This window comes from Neomonachus schauinslandi, chromosome 3, assembly GCF_002201575.2.
Source record: "Neomonachus schauinslandi chromosome 3, ASM220157v2, whole genome shotgun sequence".
In the NCBI taxonomy this organism is placed as follows: Eukaryota; Metazoa; Chordata; class Mammalia; order Carnivora; family Phocidae; genus Neomonachus; species Neomonachus schauinslandi.
The window spans coordinates 15,192,020-15,204,867 of record NC_058405.1 but is presented as its reverse complement, the minus strand read 5'-3'; the positions used below and the strand labels follow the sequence as shown (position 1 = coordinate 15,204,867).

At 44.2% G+C, this 12,848-nt stretch overlaps 1 protein-coding gene across 3 annotated transcripts in view; it reads right to left on the bottom strand.

Annotated features, from left to right (window-relative positions):
* Positions 1 to 12,848, bottom strand: part of ABCC4 (ATP binding cassette subfamily C member 4) — a 239,879-nt gene that overhangs the window by 167,264 nt on the left and 59,767 nt on the right. For all 3 annotated transcript variants that reach the window (XM_021695986.1, XM_021695985.1, XM_021695987.1), the window contains exons 5-8: positions 6,149 to 6,238; positions 4,312 to 4,475; positions 2,651 to 2,776; positions 1,283 to 1,532 (exon numbers count right to left, since the gene is read on the bottom strand). In XM_021695986.1, coding sequence (XP_021551661.1) covers positions 1,283 to 1,532; positions 2,651 to 2,776; positions 4,312 to 4,475; positions 6,149 to 6,238 — 630 coding nt within the window. The remainder of the gene's footprint in view (positions 1 to 1,282; positions 1,533 to 2,650; positions 2,777 to 4,311; positions 4,476 to 6,148; positions 6,239 to 12,848) is intronic.

The window sequence follows — 12,848 nt, the reverse complement described above, 5'->3', positions numbered from 1 at the left end:
ACATATCTAGTACTGTGGAGGAATAGGAAAACCAGGTTTATTTGTAAAGCCCAGGCACTCAAGTTCACACCCTGGCCCCCTCACAGGGCCAATTTATCTTCATTTCGGACCTCTTTATAAACACACAAATACTTGAGCACCTACCATGTGTGGGGCCGCATCTTGGTGATGTAAGTTATTTGCCCTGAGCAATGTAGGGACAGCTAATTTGGAAAAGGAGGTAGTGGGTATGGTGGGCGGGGCGGGGGGGAACAAATTTGGAGGACCTTCCCAGAAATGGGCTGAGACAGGCAGAACATGAAAGGAGACCCACAGGCATACTCAGAAACCACAAGCCAGGCATCTATGGGGGAAGGAACCCACCTTTCATCAGGGAGAAGCACTCGAGGCTGAGGCCATTCTCACTGCCTATGGAGCAGGGCCCTTCTGCAAGCTCTTTCCTTCTCAGCCCAGAGAGGAATCTTCCTCCCCGCCACCCCCCCACCCGCCTGCCCAGACTGCTACCAGTCGCTACCTAGTCATTCGAGATGGCCCAAGGGATGAAATCTGCTTGTGAATTTTCTGCTGCTGTAGACGTAATCACCCTGCAGCTACCAGGATACCCCACAGCCCTGGGCCACTGCTGTTTATCTTGCCGTAGGAGCAGCAACTTAGTTATCTGTAGTGCACTCTACCTAAGACGACGGGGAGGGGAATACGGACATCATTCTGGAATGACTGCTGGCTTTGATGCTGAGAAAGTTAAACCTCACCTAACCACAACATGGTGACACCAAAATCAAAACAGGCCTTTTGCTTACAATCCACCTACAACTTAAAAAGGTTGTTTGTTGGGGGGATGCCTGGGTGGCTCAGTCGGTTAAGCGACTGCCTTCAGCTAAGGTCATGATCCCAGGGTCCTGGGATCGAGTCCCACATCGGGCTCCCCGCTCAGCGGGGAGCCTGCTTCTCCCTCTGTCCCTCTCCCCTCTCATGCTGTTTCTCTCTCGCTCGCTCTCTAAAAAATAAATAAAATCTTTAAAAAAAAAAAAAAAAAGGTTGTTTGTTGGGGCGCCTGGGTGACTCAGTCGGTTGAGCGACTGCCTTCGGCTCAGGTCATGATCCCGGGGTCCCGGGATCGAGCCCCGAGTCAGGCTCCCTGCTCAATGGGGAGTCTGCTTTTCCCTCTGCCCCTCACCCCATTCATGCTCTCTCTCTCTCTCGCTCTCTCTCTCAAATAAGTAAATAAAAATCTTTAAACCAATAAAAAAAAGATAGATAAAAAGGTTGTTTGTCACCAGACCTTGATTCTTTGGATGCTGATGACCGCCTCAGACACCTTCTCAATGGCCGCGGGGAAGAAGAGGGTGACGGTCAACCGCACAGCCCCATACAGAGACACCGCCACAAACACATGGCTGGCTGTGATCACGTTGCCAAGAAGCACATAGGTGGTGAAAGTCACAAAAATGATGATTTTGCTTGCAACGAAAAACGATGCCAAATTCATTCCTCTGAGGTAGGAACTGCTCAGAATCTTGGAAATTTCCTTCCTGGAAAAGAGAGTAGGATACAGGTTTACAAGGAAGCATCGACATCCAAGTCGTGAATTCCAGTGCCTTTTGCATATGGCCCCTTTCCAGGGAGGGACATGGATTAAGACAAATCTTCCCTCAGTTATGGAAATATCCTACAGCACACAGCCCGGGGCCAACCCCAACACAAGGACCACATACTCATAACCACTTCGCTCATCTGAACTAAATGGAGGCTTCATGTCGCACATTAACATCCTGGGTCAATCCAACCGCATATGAACATTCAGTCAACAAACGTGCGTCAATACAAGTCCTGTGCTGGGCTCCTTGCTGATGGCAGCCAGACACACAGCCTGTCTCCTCTAGGAGCTCATGAACTCATGGAAGGGAAAAAGCAACCTAAAATATATGCACGAGACAGAAACAGCTAGTAAGAGGCCCCATGGGCCCCCGGAGAAGAGGAGTCTCACTCAGAGCAGTGGAACGTGGGTCGGGGTGGCGGGGAGGTGAGCTAGGTTAGTCGGGCTCGCTGGGGGCCTGAGAAGAAGGCAGCTGAGTGCATTCGAAGGAGAGGAAGATGCAGCTACAAAGCAGATGCAGCGGTGAGCAGGGGCACAGTGCTGATGTGGTGCTGACGAAGAAATACCGTGCGCGCGAGGGCCAAACGCACCAAATATTTAAATCAAAGACTGAAAACAATTCCACAAACATAAAGCAAAACAAAGAGGAACAGCATTTCCATGGCTCTGTTTCTCTATTTGGCATGAATAATACTGATGTATACAGTTTGGCCCAATCTCTACAATCTTCCTATTTGTTCTGCGTTAACATAAATTATAGTTTCCGCGTAAATGTCCTACTTGCAAATACTACCAGCATTGCTTGTTTGGGATTTAGGGTATTAAGAAACATCTGGAGTTTTATTTTGTAGTAGTAGAAGCACATACACTCTCTCTCCTTTAAGAAGACAGTAAATGGAAAAGTGGGTTAAGACGGTATACAGCGCGAGGCGGGGTGGACAGTGTTTTAGTTCACATTCTAAACTTTCAACGTCCAAAGACGCCTCAAATATTTCAGTGAAGGCAGGAGACAGAAAAGTACAAAAACAGGCTGTGATATACACAGAATCTTACCTTCTCAAGTAGGTGATAAGGTCTGCAAATGACTTTTCCCAAGCATACATTTTTATTATTCTTATGCCAGTTATAACTTCATTCATGGTCCTGATCCTGACGTCTGTGAAGGTTGCGGTCTTACTCCTAAGGGGACAGACATGGGAGATGAGCCACAGCCCCACTTCCTTTATGACCACAGGCATAGCCCAAGAGCCAGGGATCAAATGATTCCCTACGGCAGCACCTTTGCTCGGACAACACAGGCGGCTCCTACTCAAAACACAAATGGAAAAAGACTTCAATTAGGAAGTCAACAATCCATCCCAATTCAAGAAGTAAATTGGAGAACTTGCAATAGGGGCTAAGGAAGGCACAAAAGAGAGGCAGATACAAACCGTCTGCTCCAGGAGGTCATGGTTGGGTAGGGAAGGCAGAAAGGCCCCGGAATTGAACCATAATATGGTTGGCTGCAGTATAATAAAGTGGGACAATGTGCTGGGGGGCAGAAAAGAAAGGGCTGTTAATTCTACTGGGCAGAGGAGAGAGCAAGAGAAGCTTCAGAGTTCCAGTAGCACTGGAACGGGACCCCAAAGACACAGAACATTTCTCCATGGCAAAGACAGCAAAGCCATTTCCAAAGTGAGAAACACCATGAGTAAAGATACATCAGAGAAAACTGGATGCGCTTCAAACAGCGTATCATCACGCACCTGACAACCTTCACAGTGACCCACTTCTAACCCTCTGAGACCATCAACTCCTCTACCACATACACTGCTAGGACTGTGTGACATATAAAGACACAATCGAGGCTGACCTTGCCCTTGGGGAGCTTGTAATTTAATGGACACACTGAATTAAAAACAAGACACACACCTGCACACCTGAAAATGGTTCTAACACAAGCATCATAAAAATACACACAGCCAGGGGCGCCTGGGTGGCTCAGTCGTTAAGCGTCTGCCTTCGGCTCAGGTCATGGTCCCAGGGTCCTGGGATCGAGTCCCACATCGGACTCCCTGCTCAACAGGAAGCCTGCTTCTCCCTCTCCCACTCCGCCTGCTTGTGTTCCCTGTCTCTGTCAAATAAATAAAATCTAAAAAAAAAAAAAAAAAAACAATACACACAGCCAGACCTGGGCCTCGAAATGGATATTTAAATTGTATTATTGGGGCGCCTGGGTGGCTCAGTCGTTAAGCGTCTGCCTTCGGCCCAGGTCATGATCCCAGGGTCCTGGGATCGAGCCCCGCATCGGGCTCCCTGCTCCGTGGGAAGCCTGCTTCTCCCTCTCCCGCTCCCCCCGCTTGTGTTCCCTCTCTCGCTGTGTCTCTCTCTGTCAAATAAATAAAAATCTTTAAAAAAAAAAAAAAAAATTGTATTATTATTTAATACATGTTTAAATAACTTCATCATATGTAAAGTCTGCTTGAAGACACTACTTATGAGGTAAGTGCCTGAAAAGCCAGCCGGGAGGAGCCAGCGGATGCCTTCCCCTCTCCAGCTGCAAGACTGGCCCTCAGCTCAAGGCCGGAGCCTCCACTGGCTAAAGCCGGAGCAGCCGACAATCAGCAGAAAGAAGAGATCACAGAAGACGTTTTGTTTTTGAACAGAAGCATGGGGCAGACCATGGATATTAACAAATACATACCACCTATTTTTTAAACCAATGATTCTCTTACCGGAACGATGAAAACAGCTTCCCGAGGCAGCTTTGCAAGGGCAGAAGGATAATCAGAACTGCGATCCCAGCAAGACAGGATATTCCTATTTCCATCCAGAGCAAGGCAGTCACTGCGATCGCCTGCAGTGGTCCTGCCCACAGAAAGTGCAAGAATATGGTCACCTTAAAAGAAAAGAGGATGCTTTCTTAGGGCAACAGGAACACAAACCCAGTAAGGACCCAGCAGAGAAACAACCAGCTCTGAAAAAACAGATGGGAACCTACACAGAAATGATCACAGTGGGTTTTAAACCTACTAAAGCAAAAATCCAAGGATCCACCCCAGACGAAGCTATTCCAGAACATCGCAGAGCAGGTTTCAGGGACATCCAGGGAACCTGACTAGACTACAGCATCCGAAGGAAGATCTCAATTCTGTCTGCCCCACGCACGGGCTCAGGGTTCCCCCAAACTTCCTCCCCTGGGCTCCCTGGTACCTCACAAAAGCCTGTATTATGGAACCGGGGAGGAAACTAAGTCTTATTCATCCCTGAAACTAAAGAGGAACCCTAGTTCATGTTTGATGAATGAATAATTGGAAGAGAAGTACTCTAGGGCAATACAGCTCAGACCAGCAGCTACAATGCCCTGGACAGGAAGGTATATTCACAAGGTAAGTGTAAATGGACTGTGGTAGGGTAGAAAAGAATAGCTTGTTTCTGGCTGGGGATTACCCATTTGGCATGTTTTTATCAAAGGCCTCCTGGGGCACCTGGGTGCCTCAGCTGGTTGAGTGTCTGACTCTTTGTTTCAGCTCAGGTCATGATCTCAGGGTCAAGGGATCGAGCCACACATCAGGCTCTGCGCTCAGCGCACGCAGAGTCTGCTTCTCCCTCTCCCTCTGCTCCTCCCCCGCTGCTCATTCTCTGTGCTCTCTCTCACTCGTGCTCTCTCTCTCTCATTCTCTCTAATAAATAAATAAAATATTTTTCTAAAAAAATGGGGCACACGGGCGGCTCAGGCGGATAAGCATCTGACTCTTGATTTTGGTTCAGGTCATGATCTCAGGGGCACGAGATGGAGCCCGACGTTGGGCTCTGTGCTCAGCAGGGAGTCAGCTTGAGATTCTGTCTCCCTGTCGTTCTGCCTCTCCCCATGCTCACGCACGCTCTCTAAAATAAATAAATAAATAAAATCTTTTGAGGGGAGGGTGCTTCCTACGTAGTAGGCACTCTACAGGGCACAGAATAATCCCTGCCCACCAGGAGGTCATCATACATAGGAGGAGAAAGAATTCGGCCAGCAATATCAACACGGTGTGCTCAGAAGGGCCAGTCCTGAAGGACTATGGGACATTTCACCAGGCTGGGCAAGAACACTGCTGTGTGCTCACGTGTAACTGAAGTATGCTGTAGATGCATCTGGAAAACAAAACTCTCCCCTACCGGACAACACATATTATTATATCTGAGTTGCACACTGAAGAAATGAGAACTGGATTAAAAAGTATCCTCATCTCAGGACGCCTGGGCGGCTCAGCGGGTTAAGCGTCTGCCTTCGGCTCAGGTCATGATCCCAGGGTCCCGGGATCCAGCCCCTCGGCGGGCTCCCTGCTCGGCGGGAAGCCTGCTTCTCCCTTTCCCTCTGCCTGCCGCTCTGCCGACTTGTGCTCTCTCTCCCCTCCCTCTGTCAAATAAATATATAAAATCTTTTAAAAATAAAAAAATAAAATAAAGTATCCTCATCTTATGTCCTCAACAGAAGTCTGGCCTCTATGAAAAACTGGCACGTGGAATTCCAAGACGTTAAACCAAGTAAGGGGGCGGGAGCACAAAGGCTCCCCAGAGGCAGCTGACCTGGTCAAACTTGTTCACGTCATTGGACAGCAGATTGACGATCTGGCCGGTGGTGGTCTTCCCCATGGCCACGTTACTGAGGCGAAGCGCCTGAAACAGAAGAGGGGAATGGAGAATCACATTCCTACAGTGATATCAAGCCACGCTTAGGAAAGCAGCAAAGTGGAGTGTGCTTTGACGGGGCCTCGTATGATGTCACGCAAGCAGGGTGACCCGTGAGAGCAGGGCTCTGGGGACCTGGGTTCGGCCTTCCAGTCCTCCATGTGGTGGCAGCCACATCCCACAAGAAACAAAGGGAGCAACGGGAGGTACAAGCCAACTCTCTCACCCCATTTTGTGATGAATTTGGACGTGCCCCAAGTATGAAAGGATGTATACTCGGGAGTCAACTGAAGTAATTTTGAGCCACATTCTGAGAGTGGAGAGGCCGTCTAAGGACAAAAGCTAGGGGACGGACTATACATCTGGAGTCAGTCATTAATTCTGCGTGTGACGTCATGCGAAAACTCTGGGTCTGAAGTCTCCTTATGTGAATGGAAATAACCCCAGACACTGTCTAGACAGGGCACAGGGTTCCTAGGAATGGGACACTTGTTATCCACCACGTGGAGGACACCAGGTGACTGATGAGTGGTGTTTCCCATTTAGAGATGGGGCAAGATAAGGACAAGCACCTGTAACTCAAGTGGGACCTGGACAGTGGGGACAGCAGCACAGGGAGCTGGGGACGGTTTCCACTGAGTGACACTATGGGCAGGACAGATCCTGCATGATGAAGAGGAGAAACCCTATGGAGAGAAAGGAAGAGCACTGTGGCCGGAAGGAACAGCATGCAGAGCCAGGGAAGGGAAATGTAGAAGCAGTTGAGTAACGGATACCTGAAATCTGGCTAGAAAGGTAGAACAGAAAGCAGCTAGTGTATGGAAAACAAAATGGAACAGTAAACATCTTTTTACATTTGAGCGAGAAACTCAACTTTAGGAATATTGAACTGTAGATGCGACTGGCCAGGAGATGCTCAGAAGAAGGGGGGACGAGGGACAACTCGTGACATAGTCCAGGCAAGAGGTAACAAGACTGTGTGCTAGGATTGTGTGAAGGGAAAAGAAGGGCCAGACAGGGCACCTGGGTGGCTCAGTTGGTTAAGCGACTGCCTTTGGCTCAGGGCATGATCCTGGAGTCCCGGGATCGAGTCCCGCCATCGGGCTCCCTGCTCAGCGGGGAGCCTGCTTCTCCCTCTGACCCTCCCCACTCTCATGTACTCTCTCTCATTCTCGCTCTCTCAAATAAATAAATAAATCTTTAAAAAAAAAAAAAAGAAGGGCCAGACATACATGAAAACACTTTGAAAAGTTATGAAGTGCTACACAAATGTAAATAAATCAGTCACAAAAAAAATACAACCCTCTCCCCACTAGGGAGAAAAAAAGAAAGAAACGCCCCTCTAGGAAAGAAATAAACCTCAGTGTGCCTTCACTACTGAAAGCTATTTTGAAAATATTTTTAAAGCCAATTTCACATACAAATACACGTGAATCCCTCATGTAGAAAAAAAAATTATAGAAGTAGACATCTGACAACTAATTGTAACAATGAAAATAAGACAGAATGCCACACAAAACTGATTCTAAAACTGATCATTTTCGAAAAAAAAAACCTCAAGACAACTGCACCCAGCTGGAATCGTCATTCACAGACGGTCACTGCTGCTGACAATGAGAACCAGAGGGTAAGATGGTGTAGATGACAATTTGTGCAAAAGACAAAGCTCCTCTCGGTGGACCATCAGGACACCTCATCATTCGGTTATGCCTGAGGCTGAGAACAGTGATGGATGAAAGACTGACTCTGGAAGAAATGCTCACATAAGTTAATGGCAGCCCTGCAGCAAACACAGAAATGAATCATCTGTCAAAAGAAAATCAGTCATACTCTAGCTAGGCCACAAAGAATAGTGGAGTGTCATTAATGTTATTAATGAGGAAGACAGAGCTTACAAGCAAACTGTCAGACTTCTGCTTCCAACCATGAAAGAATGGTCAGCACTGAACTCACCCTCAATTGTAAAACTATAAAACTGGACAGAACATACAAAGCAGCTGTTTCAGGCACTGGCCCACAGGCGGCAAAGGACCGGGAGCCTTCAGAGAAGGGAAATACCAGAGCAGAGGCCCGTAACCCGCCTGGCTTTCTGCCCGGGGGCATTTTCTGCCCCAGTAGAACAGCAGTTTCACTGAGCCAAGGAGGAAGAGCTACCTGTTCCAAGTTGCAAAAATATCTGGAACTTGCAAGCCAGAGTGGCAGAAGGGTAGGCACCAAAAGTTTTTGTAGGGAGTTAGCAAAGGGGTTTAGCCGCAGCTGTGGGCTCAAGAGAGACTCCAAAGGTCAGACGAGGGACATGGAGTTTCTGCCCATCCAGAATAAAGAGATCTCCACAAGCACCTCAGACACTCCATTTAGACACCAGGAGGATCATGCCTTAGTAATAAAGATCATACTCTAGAGTAAGAGCCATGCACTTGGACAGAGTTTAAAATGGAAATATCTGCCATAGATAGATACACAGACACATAAAGTAGGAAGGTAGGTCGTTACACAGGTTGATAGATCCAATCCTGCCAGGAATTGCTTATAAGCACAAAACTCAATATGCTTTAGTCAAAGCCCCCTATAATATTACCCCTCATAACATCCAACATAATAAACAATTATTAAACATACAAAGAAGAAAATGTGACCCATGATCAAAGACAAAGAATACAGGCAATAGAAGTAGACCCTGAGATGATCCACTTTTTGAAATTAGTAGATAAGAACTATAAAACAATTATAAATATGTCCAAGGAGTTAAGGAAAATATGGTTATAATAAGTGAACTAGAATAGGTAATTTCTAGGAGAGCAATGAACACTATCAAAAGGAACCAAATGGAAACTTTAGAGCTGAAAAGTACAATATGAAAAATTCACTAGATAATATTAGTAGCAGAAAACTTCCATTAATCTGTTCCCAGATTCATCAACTCTTTTAGATTACAATCTAAAGAATAGAAAAGAGAGAGAAATTGAAGGGGGAAAAAAAGCATAAGGGTTCAGGGGGACAATATCAAGGAATGAAACATACATGAAACTGGATTCCTAGAAGAAGACAACAAAATAGGGAAGAAAAAATATCTGAAGAAATAATGGCTGAAATTTTTCCAAGGTTGGTACAAAATATTAATTTATTACTATTTTATGTAAAATAGTCCAACATTAAGATTAAACAGACTATAATAAGCTAAGATGCCTATTTGATCTCTAAGGCAACACTAAAAACACACAAAGAGATACTGCTAAAAAGCCAATAACGGAGACTGTCACAAGGGATTAACAAAAGACAGACCTAAGTTGCTGTACACGGAAGATGCACTTTAAATACACTGACAGGTTGAAAGTGAAAGGATAAAAAAGATATGCCATGCAAACAATAGGTACAATGAATGTGGTGTGGTTCTGTTAATATCAGACAACAGACTTTGAGACAAGGACTATTGCCAAAGATTAAGAGGGACATTTCATAATAATGTCAATTCACCACTCCTAAATGTGTACAGATCAGATTATAGAGTTTCAACATATATGAGACAAAAACAGAACTAAAGAGAAAAATGAGAAAAGACCACAATCATAGATTTCAGCATCCCTCTCTCAGTAATTGATAAAAGTATTAAAAAAAAAATCATATGGATACAAAGATGTGAACAACATTGGTAACCACCTTAATCTGACATTTATGGAACACCACACCCAACAACTATAGGACAGTTTTCTCAAGCACACACTGAATATTTCTCAACATAGACCCTATATGCTAGGATCATAAAATAAATCTCAATAAATTTCTAAACATAAAAATGTTACAAAGAATATTCTCTGATGAACAAAAGAATTAAATTGGAAATCACTAAGATAGCTCTAAAAATGCCAGATATTTGAGAATTAACAACATACTTCTATATAGCAATGTGGCAAAGAAGACATCCTAAGAGAAATCAGAAATATTTTCAAATAAATGAAAATATACCATATCACAATTTGTAGGATACAGGTAAGCAAGTCTTAGAAGAAACTTCTGGCTTTAAATGTTTGACATTAAAAAGAAAGGTAGGTATAAAATTGATGATCTAAGAATTCTACCTAAGACTAAGACCAAAGAAACAGAAACACACACACACACAATCACTGTTCACACCTACAGAAGAGCCTCTAATAAAATCAATTATATGTCTGTTGCCCCCAGGACCTATCAGCTGATTTGAGTGCACAGGGCCTGTCATATTCATTTACATCAGCATAATCATAAAAACAGCTGATCTTTATTGAGCACCTACTACAACCCAGACAACTGAATAGGAAACAACCTTACAAAGTAAGAATTACTCCTATTTTGCAGATGAGAAAATAAGCTGAATATATTCATGCCTGACAGAGAACACTCGGTATTTTTTCTTTTAGTGAAGTAAAATTACCACTCTTCATTATTATAGAAAATTAAAGTGTAGTTCTAAGAAATTATATATGTTATAGTTGAAAAACAGTTCATGTTGGGTATAGAGAAAAAACAATGTACAAATTAATGCATCATCATCCTGCCAATGGTTTGGTTTCACATTTCCTTAAGTTGACAGGGTATAAAAGGATACTGTTTGATTAAATTTGTTTTCCTTGTGAGAGCACAATGGTTCCACCATGAGAGCAATAAAAAACAAACAAAAGAAACTGGAATCAATTATTTGCACTGTATATGCCAGAACCAGGATTAGTATCTTTACTAAATCAAGAGCACTTAAGTATCAAGAAGAATTATAAAATTCTACCAATTTTAAAAAGAATGGCAAATAACAGGTGCAGGAAAGTCACTGAGGTAAACACAAATGACTAATGAAAATTTTCAAATACTCAAATTCCTTATTACTCAGAAACGTAAGTTAAAATAATGACAAAGCATTCTTCTTCATCTAGAAACTGGTGAAAGTAGCAAAGACAAAAAGTTATAACATCCAATCTCGGCAAGGGTGGGGGTCATCTCATTTTCCCAAAGAGACTGTAAATAGTTACCAACTCTTTGGAAGGAAATCTAGCATTCAAAAGCCTTGAGGGGCGCCTAGGTGGCTCAGTCGGTTGAGCACTTGACTCTTGGTTTCAGCTCAGGTCATGATCTCAGGGTCATGAGATGAAGCCCCGTGTCAGGCTCCACGCTGAGCATGGAGTCTGCTTGAGAGCTCTCTCGCTCTCCCCCTGCTCTCTCTCTACAATAAATAAGTAAAATCATTTTTAAAAAAAGCCTTGATATGTATATACCCTGAGAAATTAAGGATGTCTCCAAAGGTTTCGTTTTGGTCATGTTCACTGCACTGACACCTATTAATATAAGAAACTGGAAAACAATCGAAATATCTAATTATTGGTTATACTGGAATCTATATGGCCATTAAAAACAACATTGCCAGCTGTGGAATGTAAACTCCATCAGAGCAGGCATCCGTTCATAGTTGGTTCCTTCTCTGGGTGGGCATGAAAATACATCTGGGGTTATAAGACAACTCTATAATCTGGACCACAACAATGATTTTAATCAATTTTTTAAAAAGTAAGTAATATTTGTCATTCATTTGAAAAATATACTCTTTCTTCCTTCTCAATTATTTTAATCAGTACAAGTGAAACACAAAACCCAAGTGTGGACACATAAATATCACTTCTCTAATAGACCTTAAAAACAGAAACCGTGTTTCACCATCTTCATGATGCAGATTCCTCATCACTGACGTGCCTCATACCCAACGTCAAGGACCCTCAGTGTGTGGAGGACACTGCTCCCACACACCGCCCCAAATGGCCATGACTTTGGAGTTTTGCATCCATCCCGTCCCTTGCTATCAAGCTATCCTTCTCATCAGTACCTACTAAGGTTTCCAAACTAGGATGGCTTCATAATATTTTAAGTAAAATCACACCAAGTAGGTTCTGAGTAGGAACCTAAAAGGATTTCAGAACAAAAAACCAAGGACTTTTATCATGTATCTGGCTTTTTTGGTTTCCTTCCTGGTTCATGGCCCTACCCCAGCGCTGAGTCTGTCAGGTAACATGGTTTCCAGGTACACTGCGTAATACTGCAACAGGCTAGTAGGAAGAGGATGTTTAGCTCACCTGAAGCAGAAAATTGCCTGTATTTTTCCAATATTGTTGCCTAGAGTTGCTTAGTAATGCTGCCACATCGTCTTTTATGACTGCATAATCTAAAGCCATTAAACTTCATTTTTGGGGGGAGGACACAGGGACCACCTAACATCCTCCTTCCCCATGAATATAATGGGTGACAACCCCATAAAGTTAATCAGAGTCCCTCTATGGTTCTGTAGAAGAAAAGAGATTCAAGGAAATGAAAACCAAAGTGCATACAAAATCAACAACCTCTCTATAACCCTATACTTCCACAGCCTTGTGGGGGGAGCCTGGTTTTCCACGACTGGCCCACAAACCAGCACACCTGCACAGAAAGCTCTCTGCAAGCTTTGGCATTTCCCTCCTGGGGCTACCATTAGCTTCCTTTCAAGTTCATCAGCCACCTTTCCTTTTTCATTATACCACTATGATCTGTTGGAGTCAAGAGGCCAGAAAGACACACACAGACTTAACACGTTCTGAGCAAAAGGGCA